Below are 19707 nucleotides of genomic sequence, written 5' to 3'. Positions count from 1 at the left end.
CTCAAGATTAGGCTCCTCATAAAGCAGTCCAAGAGCCAGAAAAAATGCATCCACATTAAGCAATGCAGGATCTCCTGGCGCCAGAGAGAAAGCCCAATCTTGAGGGTCGCCGCGCAACAAGGAGATAACAATTTTAACTTGCTTAGCGGAATCACCAGAGGAACGAGGTCTCAGAGATAGAAACAACTTACAATTATTCTTAAAATTTAGAAACCTAGATCTATCTACAGAAAACAACTCAGGAATGGGTATCTTTGGTTCTGACATAGGGCTATGAATAACAAAATCCTGAATACTTTGCACCCGTGCAGTAAGATGATCCACACTAGAAGTCAGAGTCTGAACATTCATGTCTGCAGCTGAGCTCAAAACCACCCAGAGTTCAAGGGGATGAAAGAAGCTAAACAGACTGCAGCAAAGGAAAAGCGGGAGGAAAAAAAAAAATGTACTCAGGTCTTCTTTTTATCCCACTTCTGCGATGCATTAAACACTTTTTGGCCTGCTATACTGTTATGATCCTTAGTGGTTGAGGATCACAAATTACTCCAGCTAAGTAACAAACATAGGACAAGCTCTAGGGAGGTGGCAAACTGGACTGACCGCAAATCTGAACCTATCCAAACACACTAGAAGTAGCCGGTGAACGTGCCTAAAAATCCTAGACGTCTCAAGCCAGCCTGAGGAACTAACTACCCCTAGAGAGAAAGAAAAGACCTCTCTTGCCTCCAGAGAAATAATCCCCAAAGATATAGAAGCCCCCAACAGATAATAACGGTGAGGTAAGAGGAAGGCACATACACAGGGGTGAAAGCAGATTCAGCAAATGAGGCCCACTAATACTAGATAGCAGAAAATAGAAAAGGGAATCTATGCGGTCAGTAAAAAACCCTTACAAAATATCCACTCTGAGATTTCAAGAACCCCCCGCACCAACTAACGGTGTGGGGGGAGAAACTCAGTCCCCTAGAGCAACCAGCAAGCGAGGAAATCACATTTTAGCGAGCTGGACTAAAAAACATAATGAACACTGATAATCAAAAAATGATCAAACAAAAACTTAGCTTGTCTTGGAGAGACTGGGGGCAAGGTAGACACAAGGAATCTGAAGAGCACTGAATACATTGATAGCAGGCAAGGAACTGAGTCTCCAGGTGAGCTAAATAGGAAACCAACCAAGGATAACGAACCAGCTGATGCAGCCAACCTGCAGAAAGACAACACTACACAGTACCGCTTGTGACCACTAGAGGGAGCCCAAAAATAGAATTCACAACAGTTTAGCCTCTCTTCTCCCCTTAATCTCTTGGTGGTTCAGGACTCAGCTGCAGATATGGACATTCAAGGTCTGTCCTCTTGTGTGGATCAGCTTGCTACAAGGATACAAAGCATTCAGGATTATGTAGTTCGCAGTCCTATGTCAGAACCTAAAATACCAATTCCTTAGCTGTTCTCTGGAGATAGATCTAGGTTTTTGAATTTCAAAAATAATTGCAAATTGTTTCTTTCTCTGAGACCTCATTCCTCTGGTGACCCTGCTCAGCAAGTTAAAATTATTATTTCTTTGTTGCGTGGTGACCCTCAAGATTGGTCATTCTCCCTGGCGTCAGGAGATCCTGCATTGCTAAATGTGGATGTGTTTTTTCTGGCGCTTGGATTGCTTTATGAGGAACCTAATCTAGTAGACCAGGCAGAAAAGATTTTGCTGGCTCTCTCTCAGGGTCAGGATGAAGCAGAGGTTTACTGTCAGAAGTTTAGGAAGTGGTCTGTGCTCACTCAATGGAATGAGTGTGCCCTGGCAGCGATTTTCAGAAAGGGTCTTTCTGAAGCCCTTAAGGATGTTATGGTGGGGTTCCCCACGCCTGCGGGTCTGAATGAGTCAATGTCTTTGGCCATTCAAATTGATCGGCGTTTGCGGGAGCGCAAACCTGTGCACCATCTGGCGGTGTTTTCTGAACAGAAGCCTGAGTCTATGCAATGTGACAGGATTCTGACCAGAATTGAACGGCAAAATCACAGACGGCAGAGTGCTTTTACTGTGGTGACTCCACTCATGTTATCTCTGATTGTTCTAAGCGCACAAAGAGGTCCGCTAAGTCTGTCACCATTGGTACTGTACAGCCTAAATTCATTTTGTCTGTTACTTTGATTTGCTCTCCTACTCTGTTATGGCTTTTGTGGATTCAGGCGCTGCCCTGAATTTGATGGATTTGTCATTTGCCAGGCGCTGTGGTTTTATCTTGGAGCCATTGCAATTCCCTATTCCACTAAAGGGAATTGATGCTACGCCATTGGCCAAGAATAAGCCTCAATACTGGACTCAAGTGACTATGTGCATGACTCCTGCACATCAGGAGGTTATTCGCTTTCTGGTGTTACATAATTTGCATGATGTTGTCGTGTTGGGTCTGCCATGGCTGCAGGTTCATAATCCAGTCCTTGATTGGAAAGCAATGTCTGTGTCAAGTTGGGGTTGTCAAGGGGTACATGGAGATGTTCCTTTGGTGTCAATTGCTTCTTCTACTCCTTCTGAAGTCCCTGAATTTTTGTCGGATTACCAGGATGTATTTGATGAGCCCAAATCCAGTGCCCTACCTCCTCATAGGGATTGTGATTGTGCCATAAATTTGATTCCTGGTAGTAAGTTCCCTAAGGGTTGACTTTTTAATTTATCTGTACCAGAACATACCGCTATGCGGAGCTATATAAAGGAGTCTTTGGAGAAAGGGCATATTCGTCCGTCCTCGTCACCTTTGGGTGCAGGGTTCTTTTTGTGGCCAAGAAGGATGGTTCTCTGAGACCCTGTATAGATTATCGCCTTCTAAATAAAATCACGGTCAAATTTCAGTACCCTTTGCCTCTGCTGTCCGATCTGTTTGCTCGGATTAGGGGGGCTAGTTGGTTCACCAAGATAGATCTTCGAGGAGCTTATAATCTTGTGCGTATAAAGCAGGGCGATGAATGGAAGACAGCATTTAATACGCCCGAAGGTCATTTTGAGTACTTGGTGATGCCTTTTGGGCTTTCTAATGCCCCTTCCGTGTTTCAGTCCTTCATGCACGACATCTTCCGAGAGTATCTGGATAGATTCATGATTGTGTACCTGGATGATATTTTGGTCTTTTCTGATAATTGGGAGTCTCATGTGAAGCAGGTCAGGATGGTGTTTCAGGTCCTGCATGCCAATGCCTTGTTTGTGAAGGGCTCTAAATGTCTCTTTGGAGTCCAGAAGGTTTCCTTTTTGGGCTTTATTTTTTCCCCTTCTACTATCGAGATGGATTCAGTTAAAGTTCGGGTCATCTATGACTGGACTCAACCTACATCGGTGAAGAGCCTTCAGAAGTTCTTGGGCTTTGCTAATTTTTACCGGCGCTTCATCACTAATTTTTCTAGTGTGGTTAAGCCTTTGACGGATTTGACTAGAAAGGGTGCTGATGTGACTAATTGGTCTTCTGCGGCCGTTGAGGCCTTTCAGGAGCTGAAACATCGGTTTTCTTCGGCTCCTGTCTTGCGTCAGCCTGATGTCTCTCTTCCCTTTCAGGTCGAGGTTGATGCTTCTGAGATTGGAGCAGGGGCTGTCTTGTCACAGAGAAGCTCTGATGGCTCGGTGATGAGACCATGTGCTTTCTTTTCTAGAAAGTTTTCGCCTGCCGAGCAGAATTATGATGTTGGTAATCGGGAATTGTTGGCAATGAAGTGGGCATTCGAGGAGTGGCGACATTGGCTTGAGGGAGCCAAGCATCGCGTGGTGGTCTTGACGGATCACAAGAATTTGATTTATCTCGAGTCTGCCAAGCGGTTAAATCCTAGACAAGCTCGATGGTTGCTGTTTTTCTCCCGTTTTGATTCTGTGGTTTCATACCTTCCGGGCTCAAAGAATGTGAAGGCTGATGCCCTTTCTAGGAGTTTTGTGCCTGACTCTCCGGGAGTTTCTGAGACGGCTGGTATCCTCAGAGAGGGGGTGATCTTGTCTGCCATCTCCCCTGATTTGCGGCGGGTGCTGCAGGAGTTTCAGGCCGATAGACCTGACCGTTGTCCACCGGAGAGACTGTTTGTCCCAGATAGATGGACCAGTAGAGTTATTTCCGAGGTTCATGCTTCAGTGTTAGCGGGTCATCCTGGGATCTTTGGTACCAGGGATTTGGTGGCTAGGTCCTTTTGGTGGCCTTCTTTGTCGCGGGATGTGCGTTCCTTTGTGCAGTCCTGTGGGATTTGTGCTCGGGCCAAGCCTTGCTGTTCTCGTGCCAGTGGATTGCTTTTGCCTTTGCCTGTCCCGAAGAGGCCTTGGATGCATATTTCCATGGATTTTATTTCGGATCTTCCAGTCTCTCAGAGGATGTCTGTCATCTGGGTGGTTTGTGATCGTTTTTCTAAAATGGTCCATTTGGTGCCTTTGCCTAAGTTACCCTCCTCCTCTGATTTGGTTCCGCTGTTTTTTCAGAATGTGGTCCGTTTGCATGGTATTCCGGAGGACATTGTGTCTGACAGAGGGTCCCAGTTTGTGTCCAGATTTTGGCGGTCCTTTTGTGCTAAGATGGGCATTGATGTCTTTTTCTTCGGCCTTCCATCCTCAGACGAATGGCCAAACCGAACGTACGAATCAGACCTTGGAAACTTATCTGAGATGTTTTGTTTCTGCTGATCAGGATGATTGGGTGACTTTTGCCATTGGCTGAGTTCGCCCTCAATAATCGGGCTAGTTCCGCTACTTTGGTTTCACCTTTTTTTTGTAATTCTGGTTTTCATCCTCGTTTTTCCTCAGGTCAGGTTGAACCTTCTGACTGTCCTGGGGTGGATTCTGTGGTGCATAGGTTGCAGCAGATTTGGAACCACGTAGTGGACAATTTGACGTTGTCACAGGAGAAGGCTCAGCGCTTTGCTAATCGCCGTCGCTGTGTGGGTCCCCGACTTCGTGTGGGGGATTTGGTATGGTTGTCATCTCGTTATGTTCCTATGAAGGTTTCCTCTCCTAAGTTCAAACCTCGTTTCATCGGTCCTTATAAGATTTTGGAAATCCTCAATCCGGTGTCATTTCGTTTGGACCTCCCAGCATCTTTTGCCATTCATAATGTGTTCCATAGGTCATTGTTGCGGAGGTATGTGGTGCCTGTGGTTCCGTCTGTTGACCCTCCTGCTCCGGTGTTGGTCGAGGGAGAATTGGAGTATGTGGTGGAGAAGATCTTGGATTCTCGTATTTCGAGACGGAAGCTTCAGTACTTGGTTAAATGGAAGGGCTATGGTCAGGAGGATAATTCCTGGGTTGTTGCCTCTGATGTCCATGCTGCCGATTTGGTTCGTGCCTTTCATTTGGCTCGTCCTGATCGGCCTGGGGGCTCTGGTGAGGGTTCGGTGACCCCTCCTCAAGGGGGGGTACTGTTGTGAATTCCGTTCTCGGGCTCCCTCCTGTGGTCATGAGTGGTACTTTGTGAGTTCTGTTCATGGGCTCCCTCTGGTGGCTTTTAGTGTTACGGCTGGTCTGTAGCTGGACTCCAGCTGTCTCGTTTCCTGCTAGGCCTGCTGCCTATTTAACTCCATCTGGACCTTTACTTGTTGCCTGCTGTCGTTGTATTCAGTACTGGTTCGATCTCTCTGGGACTTCCCTTGTGACCTGTCTCCTCGTGAGAAGCTAAGTTCATGCTAGTCCTTTTTTGCTCATTTCTATTTGAAAATGTTTCTCAGTATGTTATGAGTTCAGTCCAGCTTGCTTATATGCTATTTGATTGCTAGCTGGAAGCTCTGGGGTGCGGAGTTGCGCCCCTCACATCGTGAGTCGGTGTGGGGGTCTTTTTGTATTCTCTGCGTGGATACTTTTGTAGTATTTTATACTGACCGCACAGATTCCTTGCTATCTTCTGACTTTTTAGTTATTAGCGGGCCTCATTTGCTAAAACCTATTTTCATTTCTATGTTTGTGTTTTCCCCTTAAACTCACCGTTATTATTTGTGGGGGGCTGCTTACACTTTGGGGAAAATTTCTCTGAGGCAAGTGAGGCTTTGTTTCTCTCTAGGGGTAGCTAGTTTCTCAGGCTGTGAACGAGGCGTCTAGGCCGAGTTAGGAACGCTCCACGGCTGCCTATAGTGTGGTTTGATAGGATCAGAATTGCGGTCAGTAAAGTTCCCACATTCCCAGAGCTTGTCCGTATTTTTGGGTTTACTTATCAGGTCAGTTCATGTGTTCTAACCACCAGGATCATAACACCTGTGTCTCTGCCATTCCTGCAAGCCCTGTGTCTCTGCCAGCCCTGTGTCTCAGCCGTGCCAGCCTACTCGTCTGCGTTTCATCCGAGCTCATCTGCCAGTCCTGCCTGATGCCTGCACCAATCCTGGTGTTCCTGTTTCCCAAGTGGGATCAGCAGCCACAGCCAGACACCACCCTGGAGTAGCACCTAGCAGCTGCCTGCCGCACAAGTCTGACCTCACAATCAGAGGCTCCAGCGAAGACCAAGGCAGCTGTCATAGTTACACCCCTTCCAGGGCAGTCTGGTTCGTGGCACAGTGGGGCCACAAACCCCCCGAGCTCGCACCCACCAGTCAGGGCGTGAGCGTGACATCTTACACTGAGGAGTCTGTGCACGAGATACAGAAGAACAGGGGGGTGAGAGGGGAGCACTGTGGTGAGCTTACCTGCCAGAGTGCAGGACCTGAAACATGTGACCACCAGGGGAGGGGCCGGAGGCGGAGCCAGACGCCGAGCAGTGAAACCGTAAAGTAGTCTGAACATGTTAAAGTCAAGTAAGGAGGTCGATGAAGTACTAAAGGACGAGACGCTGAGAGTGGTCAGGACATAGAAAAAGATCAGGTAACCGGAGATAGTGGTGCAGTACAAACAGGGCAGACAGGAGATTAGTAAGAGTACCAAGCCGAAGGTCAGAGCCAGAAACAGACAGTAAGCACGGAATGACAAAGCAATGCACAGAACGAGAACACGGACCAGATGATACACGAGAAGGCAAACAGACTACACAGTATGCAAGCACACCAGGGGGTCAGACACACAGCCAGAATAGATGTATCACTGACAAGGATCCCCAGACGAAGAGGGGTAAATATAGCTCTCCCCAAACCAGGAGGAGGCTATACAAATTAACCCAGAGAGGACAGGGAAGGAACCCCGTCCACAACCATGACACACCCTAAAGCAGGGACGGCACACCGGGGAAAATAGTGGTGGCTGTGGACCGAGTACAGAGGGATGGTCGCCACCATGAGGTTGTGTAAAGCTTTCGTCTCCACAAGCCTAAACAGCAACATTACCAGGACAAGCAGTCTAGAAATGTAGTTTAGTATTGTGGCCTGTGGGTGGGTGGCTGGCTGTGTAATTATGCTTGCGTTCCAAGGACTGGGGTAGGGACAACTGAACACTGCACTGGTACAAGGACATGGACACTGACGGTGGTTGCAAGTGTGCAATGACAGGTGCAGGGTATGTCACCTTCCCAGGTTGGGTTAGTGACTTCATCGTCCACCACCTTGTCTTCCACTTCCGCACCCTGGTCCTCCTCCTGACTTGCTATCATAACAACATCACTTGTTGGCAATTGTGTCTCACCATCATCCACCTCTCAGTAATTGGATTTTCTCACTGTCGCCTGCTTGTGACTGTGGCTGCTCAAAAATTTGGTCATCGCTACCTTGGATCTCCTCATGTCCCGCTTGAAACGGGCAGAGCAAGAGGCCAAAATCCATAAATGGAAATGTGAACAGCTCTTCAGAGAGTCCAATTGTGGGATCACTTGTCTCCGGGCACTAAGCATGGTGGGAGGAAGGATGATCAGGATGAGGTTTATGTGGTCCAGAATTACATCTACTGATACTGGACCGTGTGGAAGACAGGGTGGTGCTGGCAAAGTGACTGGAAGCATTATATGCTATCAATCCAACAAACTTTTCACACTGGTCTAGCTTCAAGAGTGGTTTTTCGCACCCCCCTACAATAAGTGGGACAGGAAGACAGATCGACATGATGTGTGTGAGTGTTGTGCTCTCGCGGCAGGCAGTTTCACCTTGCTATTGCTAACCAAGCAAGTCTGGCTGTAACTTTTGATGCACAACTGCCGCAGTATAAATGGTGTATAATATTTCTCTGCTCAGAAAAATATGTTGGTTTAAGAGCAAAAAGAATATTCTTAGCCCTGAGAAGGGGTTTTGGTCTGAGTTGCAGCAGAAAGGACAAACAATTCCCTGTATCAAGTCCTACACAATCCCTTCAGCACAATCTCTCCTAAGTGCTGCTAACAGCAGTATTACTATTATCATTAGCCCTAAGAAGGATGGTTGTTCTGACTGAAATATGAATTGTGTTTTATCCCTACCTATATGCAGCTAACTCTGTCCTTCGTTCAAGCAGCATCTCTCCGTGCTCAGTCTGTTTCCATTGGTACACTGTGCCGAGCATAGCGTCACAGGTCTTATATAGACCCGATGACGCTATGCGGCCAGCCAATTACAGTAATGCCACTACCAACATGGCTACCACATAACAGTGACTGGCAGTCAATCCCACAAGTTTATTAGCTAACAATTGCCAAACATGTGAGGCACGGACTCGAGCTTGAACGCGAGCAATCAAAAATATTCGCAGAGTAACAAGAATCTCAAGCACCCTGATAGTCAAGTGATTAGCGAGCAGAGACCAGCACGCTCTCTCATCACTACTGAGCAGCATTTCTGCCCATACAATGGCCACTGATGGACGGTCTGGTCACACCTGAGCACGGGGCAGTGTGTGATGGAAGCTGCACTAACAGACAGTGAACGATGCCTTTAAAGTGCAACATCTGATAAATATGGAGTGACGTGAGCAGACTGGTGATACGGTGCAGATTACACAACGAGGGACATTGACTTTTTTCTTGTCATGATGTGAACCACAACGATGCAGGCTGCATGCGACCGTATTGTTATTGGAGACAGCTAGCTTTCGTGCCGACATGTGATTTGTCATTGCCAGTGGGAAGCACTCCGCCATCATCATACACCCTGCGGCTCTTCCTGCCCTTCTCACACCTTTTGGCCAGCATCAGCCATCCACGAGAGATGGGAAGACAGTGACAACAACGATGGTTATCAGAAATATAAGAAATATTTAATAAAATAGACTTTTGGGGTATAAAATAATAAGTTATTACAGGCGATTGTCTCCTTCGTCCACGGCCCCTACCACAGCTCAGCCCAGCCCTGTCCAGCTCTTGTGGAGGCGCAGCGAGAGCCACTGGCGCTGGTTATGCGGAAGGTAGGAGTCATGGCTGTGCCTTGGCCGATGTGCTGGATAATTATGGCTCCATACTCTGCGGCCCAGGCTGTCTAGGCTTTGCAGGCTGTCAGATACGCTCTCCACAGCGGTGCGACACAGGGGAGGACCTGCATAGGGAAAAAACAGAAATCAGAAATCAGTACCTTCTATGGTGGCAGGATCTGAGCCTCCATCATACCTGGGAGATGACGGCCATAACATGTAAGCATAGCCAGATCTGCCAGTAACACCTATAAATGCTGCTGGCAATCTCACAGTGGCATTTAATTTGTGAAGTTCTGAGGAGTAAAAGTAGCTCCACGAAATCGTGGCATGCCAATGCGTTGCCATGACACCTGGAAGCATGATGAGCATCCTGTGCTTGCTCTGCTGGTGGTCTTCTATGAAGTCCAGCCAGAGGCTAAAAATAAATAGAAAATGAATTCAAATCACTCCATTTCTCTAGAAAAAAAAAAACAACAACCTGACAAGAAGCGAGTAAAAGGTTGGACCCAAAATGGTATCACAACAATGGCAAAATGCAACTCCAGCGACAGAAAATGGACATGTTTCAGGTCTCAGGAGTTGGAGACTTTTTTTTTTTTTTAAAGAAAGAAAAAAAAAAATAAAACCCACACTACAAGTTCAGCAACATCACTGTGGTGTGGACGTAGACGTCCCCCATCCTCATGTATCATTTACCAGGACACTGTATGGAAAAACGTGTTCCACAAAACAAGCCCTTCTAAGGCTCCATTATCAGAAATATTAAAAATCAGACAGACAATATGTTAAGGATTAACAAAAAAATGACACGAGAGACACAAAGACGATGAGTGTCTTACTCACAGCAGAAGACAGAGCAGCCGGAAGACTGCAAGTACGCCTTATGAGACGGTTGCTGCAGGAGGCACACAATGGCATTATCTGCCTGCTGGAAAACTGGGAGAGACAGTGCCACCTGGACAACCTCCGGAGACATTCCCGATGCTGGAGACTTCAGCAGCTCGCGCACAAGCTCAAAGTCACACCGAAGCTGGAGCGCCCCCTGCAAACTAAGAGCACAACTTGTGAGGTGAAGAGACAGCGGACATGGAAAGAGTTAGCCTTCCCCAGAGCCAGCAGACAGCAAACACAGCGAGCCTTCCCCAGAGCCAGGAGATGCCAAACACAACAAGCCTTCCCCAAAGCCGGCAAACACGACAAGCCTTCGCCAGAGCTGGTAGATACCAAACAGGACGAACCTTCCTCAGAGTCCGCAGATGCCAATCATGACAAGCCTTCCCCAAAGCAAAACACGACAAGCCTTCCCCAGAGCCAGAAGCCACCAAACATGACAAGCCTTCCCCAAAACCAAGAGACACCAATCACGATGAGACTTCCCCAGAGCCAGCAAATGTCAAACATGAGCCTACCCCAGAGTCAGCAGACACGACAAGCCTTTCACAGCACCAGTAGACGCCAAACACAACGAGCCTTCCTTTCCCAGAGCCACCAGACGCCAAACACTAGCCTTCCTTTCCCAGAGCCAGCAGATCCCAAACACCCTAAGCCTATCCCAGAGCCAGCAGACACCAAACACGAGCCTTCCTTTCCCAGAGCCAGTAGACCCCAAACACGACAAGCCTTTCCCAGAGGCAGCAAACCCCAAACACAACAAGCCTTTCCCAGAGCCAGCAGACGCCAAACACAACAAGCCTTTCCCAGAGCCAGCAGACGCCAAACACAAGAAGCCTTTCCCAGAGCCAGCAGACGCCAAACACAAGAAGCCTTCCTTTCCCAGAGCCAGCAGACGCCAAACACAATGAGCCTTCCTTTCCCAGAGCCAGCAGACGCCAAACACAACAAGCCTTTCCCAGAGCCAGCAGACGCCAAACACAACAAGTCTTTCCCAGAGCCTGCAAACCCCAAACACAACAAGCCTTTCCCAGAGCCAGCAAACACTCCAAACATGACGAGCCTTTCCCAGAGCCATCAGACAACATAGACAAGACTTTCCCAGAGCTAGCAGACCCTAAACACGACGAGCCTTTCCCAGAGCCAGCAGACACTAAATACGACGAGTCTTTCCGAGAGCCAGCAGACGTGAAACACAACAAGCCTTTCCCAGAGCCAGCAGACGCCAAACACAATGAGCCTTTCCCAGAGCCAGCAGACGCCAAACACAATGAGCATTCTCAGAACTGGAAGACCTGTCTTCCCCAAACACAATGAGCCTTCTTCGGGACAGGACCCAGGATACACAGAATATAGCTGCTCTTCATACAACAAGGGAAACAAATTCCTGAGATGTATTTCCAGGGTCTCGGGACATGATGCTCCCACTCATTACATACCTGAATCTCATCCTCTCTTGCAGAATATGTCCCAGCCAGGCTTCCATAAAGGCCCCGACAGCACCAGACACCGCAGACATTTGCTCCTCTGATGTGAGTTTATGGACTCCTTCCAGAACTGGCACCAGCACGGAAGTAATGGCGGCTTCGGCATACTCACTGGGAACCAAGTCAGGAGCTAAGAGGAAAACATAGGAGGAAGATGTCAGCCAGTCTCATTCCACGGGTTATACAACAACCCATCTCCATGACACTTACCAGGGGCGGACTGGGCCGTGTGGCAGAAATGCATATGCCCCCCGGGCCGGTGTCTAAGCAACTCCACAGGGCCGCTGGAGGACTGGCAGTGACTGTAATACATAGCACACCTGTAGTGCGCGGTGGTGTCATCCCGCCAGCAGCCCTGACATGCAGGCTGCAGGGGTATGTGATGAGCAAGCTCCTATGCGCCACTGCCACTCTGAGGGAGAGAGCCAGCAGCCAAGATGAAAGGTCAGCACACCGGCCTGTGTGTGCACGGAGCTCCGGCTTCTCCTACTCTTATCTGCTATCCCGGCAGAGGAGAGACGGGGGAGGTGCCGGGACAGTGCAGAGCTGTGAGCAGGAGAAACTGAAGAGCTGCACACGGACATCAGCCGCCCCTGCACCAGAGGAGAGTGTGTGATGTGTGTATGAGGTAACTGGTGTGTATGAGCTGTGTGTGTGTGAGCTGTGAGCTGCATGTGTGTGAGCTTCGTGTGTGTGTAAGCTGCGTGCGTGTGTGAGCTGCGTCTGTGCGAGCTGTGTGTGTGAGCTGCATGCGTGTGAGCTGCATGTGTGTGTCATTATACAGTGGGGCTGTGTGTGCCTGTCATTATACAGTGGGGCTGTGTGTGTCATTATACAGTGGGGCTGTACATGTGCGTCATACAGTGGGGCTGTGCGTGTGTGAGCCGTGTGTGTGAGCTGCGTGTGTGTGAGCTGCGTGTGTGAGCTGCGAATGTGTGAGCTGTGTGCATGTGTGTGAGCTGCGTGTGTGAGCTGCGAGCGTCAGCTGTGTGTGAGCTGTGTGTGTGTGAGCTGTGTGCATGTGTGTGAGCTGCGTGTGTGTGAGCTGCGTGTGAGCTGTGTGTGTGAGCTGCGTGTGTGTGTGAGCTGCGTGCGTGTGAGCTGCATGTGTGTGTCATTATACAGTGGGGCCGTGCGTGTGCCTGTCATTATACAGTGGGGCTGTGCGTGTGTGTGTCATTATACAGTGGGGTTGTGCGTGTGCCTGTCATTATACAATGGGGCTGTGCATGTGCCTGTCATTATACAGTGGGGCTGTGTGTGTGTGTGTCATTATACAGTGGGGCTGTGCATGTGTGTCATTATACAGTGGGGCTCTACATGTGCATCATACAGTGGGGCTGTACATGTGCATCATACAGTGGGGCTGTGTGGGTATGTCATTATACAGTGGGGTTGTGCGTGTGTGTGAGCTGCGTGTGTGTGAGCTCCGTGTGTGTGAGCTGCGTGTGTGAACTGTGTGTGTGAGCTGTGTGTGTGAGCTGCGTGCGTGTGAGCTGCGTGTGTGTGTGAGCTGCGTGTGTGTGAGCTGCGTGTGTGAGCTGTGTGTGTGCGTGAGCTGCGTGTGTGCGTAAGCTGCGTGTGTGAGCTGTGTGTGTGTGAGCTGTGTGAGCTGCGTGTGTGTGAGCTGCGTGTGTGTGAGCTGCGTGTGTGTGAGCTGCGTGTGTGTGTGAGCTGCGTGTGTCATTATACAGTGGGGCCGTGCGTGTGCCTGTCATTATAAAGTGGGGCTGTGCGTGTGCCTGTCATTATACAGTGGGGCTGTGTGTGTGTCATTATACAGTGGCGCTATGCGTGTGTGTGTCAGTATACAGTGGTGTTGTACGTGTGTCATTATACAGTGGGGCTGTGTGGGTATGTCATTATACAGTGGGGCTGTGCGTGTGTCATACAGTAGTGCTGTGCGTATGTGTCATTATACAGTGGGGCTGTGCGTGTGCCTGTCATTATACAGTGGGGCTGTGTGTGTCATTATACAGTAGGGCTGTGCGTATGTGTCATTATACAGTGGGGCTGTGCATGTGCCTGTCATTATACAGTGGGGCTGTGCGTGTGCCTGTCATTATACAGTGGGGCTGTGTGTGTCATTATACAGTAGGGCTGTGCGTATGTGTCATTATACAGTGGGGCTGTGCATGTGCCTGTCATTATACAGTGGGGCTGTGCGTGTGTCATTATACAGTGGGGCTGTGCATGTGTGTCATTATACAGTGGGGCTGTGGTGCATGTGTGTCATTATACAGTGGGGCTGTGCATATGCCTGCCATTATACAGTGGGGCTGTGTGTGTATGTCATTATACAGTGTGGCTGTGCATGTGTGTGTGTCATTATACAGTGGGGCTGTGCGTGTGTGTCATTATACAGTGAGGCTGTGCGTGAGTGTCATTATGCAGTGGGGCTGTGCGTGTGTGTGTCATTATACAGTGGGGATGTGTGTGCCTGTCATTATATAGTGGGGTTGTGCGTGTGTGTGTCATTATACAGTGGGGCTGTGCGTGTGTGTGTCATTATGCAGTGGGGCTGTGGTGAGTGTGTGTCATTATACAGTGGGGATATGTGTGCCTGTCATTATACAGTGGGGCTGTGGGTGTGTGTATGTCATTATATGGTGGGGCTGTGTGTGTTTGTCATTATACAGTGGGGCTGTGCGTGTGCGTCATTATACAGTGGGGCTGTGCGTGTGCCTGTCATTATACAGTGGGGCTGTGTGTGTGGGTCATTATAAAGTGGGGCTGTGTGTGTGTCATTATAAAGTGGGGCTGTGTGTGTGTCATTATACAGTGGGGCTGTGCGTGTCATTATACAGTGGGGCTGTGCGTGTGTGTCATTATACAGTGGGGCTGTGCGTGTGCCTGTCATTATACAGTGGGGCTGTGCATGTGCCTGTCATTATACAGTGGGGCTGTGTGTGTGGGTCATTATAAAGTGGGGCTGTGTGTGTGTCATTATACAGTGGGGCTGTGCGTGTCATTATACAGTGGGGCTGTGCATGTGTGTCATTATACAGTGGGGCTGTGTGTGTGTCATTATGCAGTGGGGCTGTGCGTGTGTCTGTCATTATACAGTGGGGCTGTGCGTGTGTGTCATTATACAGTGGGGCTGTGAGTGTGTGTCATTATGCAGTGGAGCTGTGCGTGTGTCTGTCATTATACAGTGGGGCTGTGCGTGTGTGTCATTATACAGTGGGGCTATGAGTGTGTGTCATTATGCAGTGGAGCTGTGCGTGTGTCTGTCATTATACAGTGGGGCTGTGCGTGTGTGTCATTATACAGTGGGGCTGTGAGTGTGTGTCTGTCATTATACAGTGGAGCTGTGCGTGTCTGTCATTACACAGTGGGGCTGTGCGTGTGTGTGTCATTATACAGTGGAGCTGTGCGTGTCTGTCATTACACAGTGGGGCTGTGCGTGTGTGTGTCATTATACAGTGGGGCTGTGCGTGTGTGTCATTATACAGTGGAGCTGTGCGTGTGTGTGTCATTATACAGTGGGGCTGTGCGTGTGTGTGTCATTATACAGTGGGGCTGTGCGTGTGTGTGTGTCATTGGTGCATTCACTCTGTGTCATTATACAGTGGGGCTGTGCGTGTGTGTGTCATTATACAGTGGGGCTGTGCGTGTGTGTGTCATTATACAGTGGGGCTGTGCGTGTGTGTCATTATACAGTGGGGCTGTGGGTGTGATTATACAGTGGGGCTGTGCGTGTGTGTCATTATACAGTGGGGCTGTGAGTGCGTGTCATTATGCAGTGGAGCTGTGCGTGTGTGTGTCATTATACAGTGGAGCTGTGCGTGTCTGTCATTACACAGTGGGGCTGTGCGTGTGTGTGTCATTATACAGTGGGGCTGTGCGTGTGTGTGTGTCATTGGTGCATTCACTCTGTGTCATTCTATGGACTGAAGACTTGTGCTTCTCACATTGCTCGCAGAGCTGTGGTCATTTGGCGGGTGTGTGGTTGTAAGTTTGTGATTTGCATACATGCGGTCACATGTCGACTAGACTTGCATGGCCTAATGCAACTGTATTGAACAAGGCCCAAAACAGTCTAGTCGAAATGTGGCTGGGAATATATATATATCGCATGCTTGCAGTCACAAGACCACCTGTTGCCAGCACCAGAGAATCTTCACAGCGCACAGTGCGCACGATATGAGGATTCACACATAGTGTCTGTAGACATGTAGCATAAGATCCAACAACCCCTTCAAGGATGAGCCGCTACTCATGGGCCACTGCTGTGTGCTTGCCCCCCAGGCCAAAATTTGCCAGTCAGCCCCTGACACTTACCACGTGTAACCTTCCCTCTCCAGTGACGTCCGGCTGGCATCATGTGCTGGAAAGCCTCCTGAGCTTGATGAGAGCACATAGAGTCCAGAAGGCGGGGCAAACTCAAGGCCACACCCTACAAAGGAGAGGACATAATAGCGGCCCTAAATCACTAAAGACAGGCTCTGCCTTCTCATCATAATAGATGACATGGGCTGTCCATTTCCACAGCCACATGTCGGACCCTGGCGACTGTCGCTGCTCTCCTACATCAGTGCAGAAGGGACGTGTGAACGCCTGCTCTGATCATTTCATTGTGGACCCCAGTGTTCTCTAACATGGCAATAAATCCCCGGAGAGCTGCGGGAGGAAGAGCACAGACGTCTGTCCAGAATGCAGAACGCAGCTTTCCTTCTAATCTGTTGTCACTTAGAGCAGAGGTGTCAAACTGCATTCCTCGAGGGCCGCCAACAGGTCATGTTTTCAGGATTTCCTTGTATTGCACAGGTGATAATTTAATCACCTGCACAGAATGATTCCAGCACCTTGTGGAATGCTAAGGAAATCCTGAAAACATGACCTGTTGGCGGCCCTCGAGGAATGCAGTTTGACACCTCTGACTTAGAGGCAATGAGGGCACAAGTGCAGCAGGGGCCGGTCACTCACCTCCAGGCTCTCGGCCACGTCCTGCAGCCTCACGCACAGTTGTTGACACACAGAAGACCGATCCATGCTGTGTGCGGCAGCGGTTACTCTGCGCAGCTGCGCCTTTATCACCTGAGGTTACATCAGAACCACAAGATCACATCGAATATCAGGACCCAAGAGGAAACTACAGCACCCCCTCCCCAGACGTCTTACCGGCACGTCCCCATGACTGATCAGCAGCAGGTGACGGACGGAGCCGGAGCTCACATACAACTGAGAGCGGCTCCTCAGCCACAGATCGCAGAGCTGCAGAGACGTCACAGAGCGGCTGAGGACACCAAGATGACCAGAGACATCACCTGCCACAGAAACAATGAGGTCAGAGGCTCCAGGTGACACTGGCACAGACCTCGCAATGGTGGCATCTTACCGGAGCTCAGAGCGCGCAGCAGCACCGTCACCTCCTGACACACTGTGACGAGGGCTGCAGAGGTTCTGCTGTGCTTCCTGTCGTCTCCATCATCCATCACACATTTATCTGTAAGAGCCAAGCTCAATGCCCGACACATCCCTGTAGAGCACAAAGGTCAGAGCCTGTGGCAGCCACATGTAACACAATCCCCCCAGAGGCCTCTCCGCGTGCTGAAGACAGCCCAACACCCACAGATCTCAAATGCAGGCTGCACCCATCTCCCCGAACTAACCGCATGCTGTACCCCCCTTGAACTCACCGCATGCTGCACCCCCACACAAATCTCACCACATGCTGCCCCGCCAACAGATCTCACCACATGCTGCACCCCCAACAGATCTCACCACATGCTGCCACGACCTCTTTACTTCCCACCTTTCCTTCCTGGCCCTCACTGAGACCTGGCTGAGGCCCCCCAACACAGCCTCCCCTACTGCACTGAGTTACGGTGGCCTCCACTTTACCCACACTCCTCGCTCTGGCAACAGACATGGCTGAGGAGTGGGTTTTCTTCTTTCTAAAAACTGTTACTTCAACCCTATCCAACCCCCACCCTCCCTTATTTCGAGGCTCACTCTGTCCGTATCTACTCTCCCTCTAATCTCCAAATGGCTGTCATGTACCGACCACCGGGCTCAGCCACCGCCTTCATTTACCAATTCTCCACCTGGCTTCTTCACTTTCTCTATGCTGACATCCCCACCATCATTGTGGGCGACTTTAATATCCCTACTGACACCCGCCAGCCAGTAGCCTCCAAGATCCTGTCCTTTGGACTTACTCAGTGGTCCTCCACAGCCACCCACACAGACGGACATACACTAGACCTCATCTTCACCCGCCTCTGTTCCTTATCTAATCTCACAACCTCTCACTTCCCCTTATCTGACCACCATCTACTCACCTTCTCATCCCTGTCCTCCCCACCCACCCCCATATCCAGCCACTAACACATCCTCGCAGAAACCTTGCACACCTAGACATTCATAGACTCTCAGACTCTCTTCTACCTATGTCCTCCATATCTTCACTCCACGACACGGACAGTGCCACCACTTTCTATAATGCTACCCTCACATCAGCCATAGACTCAGTCGTCCCTCTCTTGCATGGTAAAGTGCGACAAATCAATAGCCAACCCTGGCACAACAATCTCACCAAAAAACTTCGACAAGCATCCAGGGATGCGGAGCAACATTTGTAAGAAAGCACACCTGCCAGACGACTTCACTGCTTTCAAACAAGCTACACTTGCCTTCAAATTAGCCCTCACCTCTGCTAAACAGACCTATTTCACAAACCTTGTATCTTCATTATCCCTCAACCCAAAATAACTGTTCTACACATTCAACTCTCTCCTCCGCCCACCACTGCCACCTCTAACTCCCCTCATCTCTGCCGAGGACTTTGCCACCTACTTCAAAAATAAGATCGAACAAAGGCGGCAAACCTTTACTGTTCCATCACCCCAACCACTCCATATACCAGACCTCTGCCCTTCCCTAATAACCTCCCTCTCCAACATCAGTGAAGGAGAGCTGAAGGAGAGCTTACTCCCCTCCTATCCAAATCACACCTCACCACCTGTGCACTTGACCTCATCCCTTCCCACCTGCTCCCCAACCTCACTAACATGTCATTCCAGCCCTAACCCATCTCTTCAACCTATCGCTGCTATCTTCTGGTACATTCCCCTTTGCCTTCAAACATGCCACCGTCACACCTATTCTCAAAAAAACTAATCTTTACCCAACTGCTATGCCAAGCTATCGCCCCATATCACTGCTCCCGTTTGCTTCCAAACTCCTTGAGCAGCATGTCCATGTTCAACTTTCCTCCCACCTCTCATCTAACTCTCTCCTTGACAACCTCCAATCTGGCTTCCACCCCCACCACTCCACCGAAACTGCCCTGACCAAAATTACTAAGGACTTACTCACAGCCAAAGCTAACAGACAGTTCTCCATCCTCCTCTTTCTCGACCTGTCCTCTGCTTTCGACACAGTCGACCACTGCCTACTGCTACAGATTCTTTCTTCCCTTGATATTAAAGACCTTGCCCTGTCCTGGATTGCTTCATACCTTTCTGACCGCACATTTAGCATTTCCCACTCCCACAATACCTCCTCATTCCGCCCTCTCTCTGTTGGCGTCCCTCAAGGCTGTCCTGGGACCCTACTTTTTTCCATCTATACCCTTGGCCTAGGACAACTCAAAGTCCCATGGCTTCTAGTACCACCTGTATGCTGATGACAATCAGATCTACCTCTCTGGCCCAGATGTCACCTCTCTGCTGTCCAGAATCCCGGAGTGTCTATCAGCCATATCCTCCTTCTTCAACTCTCGCTTCCTAAAACTCAATGTAGACAAAACTGAACTCATCATCTTTCCTCCATCTTGCGTATCCCCCCTACCTGATCTATCTATTATGGTAAACGGCATCACGTTCTCTCCTGCACCAGAAATCAGCGGCCTCGGAGTAACACTTGACTCTGCCCAGTCCTTCAAACCGCACGTCAAAACTCTTGCCACCTCCTGTCGCCTCCAACTCAAAAATATTTGAATCCGTCCCTTCCTCAGCCCTCCATCTACTAAAACTCTTGTGCATGCCCTCATCATCTCCTGCCTCGACTACTGCAACACCCTCCTCTGTGGCCTCCCCGCTAACTCTCTTGCACCACTCCAGTCCGTCCTCAACTCTGCTGCCCGAC

The 19707-nt window shown here is 49.6% G+C and overlaps 1 protein-coding gene across 2 annotated transcripts in view; it reads right to left on the bottom strand.

Moving 5' to 3' along the window:
• Positions 1-9066: 9066 nt before the first annotated feature.
• The window catches only part of CCDC142 (coiled-coil domain containing 142), a 100064-nt gene continuing 89423 nt past the window's right edge, over positions 9067-19707 (bottom strand). For both annotated transcript variants that reach the window (XM_077280470.1, XM_077280471.1), the window contains 7 exons: positions 16955-17095; positions 16738-16883; positions 16543-16653; positions 15898-16012; positions 11566-11743; positions 10079-10284; positions 9067-9357 (listed from right to left, as the gene is read on the bottom strand). In XM_077280470.1, coding sequence (XP_077136585.1) covers positions 9164-9357; positions 10079-10284; positions 11566-11743; positions 15898-16012; positions 16543-16653; positions 16738-16883; positions 16955-17095 — 1091 coding nt within the window. In that variant the 3' untranslated portion in view covers positions 9067-9163. The remainder of the gene's footprint in view (positions 9358-10078; positions 10285-11565; positions 11744-15897; positions 16013-16542; positions 16654-16737; positions 16884-16954; positions 17096-19707) is intronic.

This window comes from Ranitomeya variabilis, chromosome 1 (genome assembly GCF_051348905.1).
Source record: "Ranitomeya variabilis isolate aRanVar5 chromosome 1, aRanVar5.hap1, whole genome shotgun sequence".
NCBI lineage: Eukaryota > Metazoa > Chordata > Amphibia > Anura > Dendrobatidae > Ranitomeya > Ranitomeya variabilis.
This window is presented reverse-complemented; position numbering and strand designations above follow the sequence as displayed.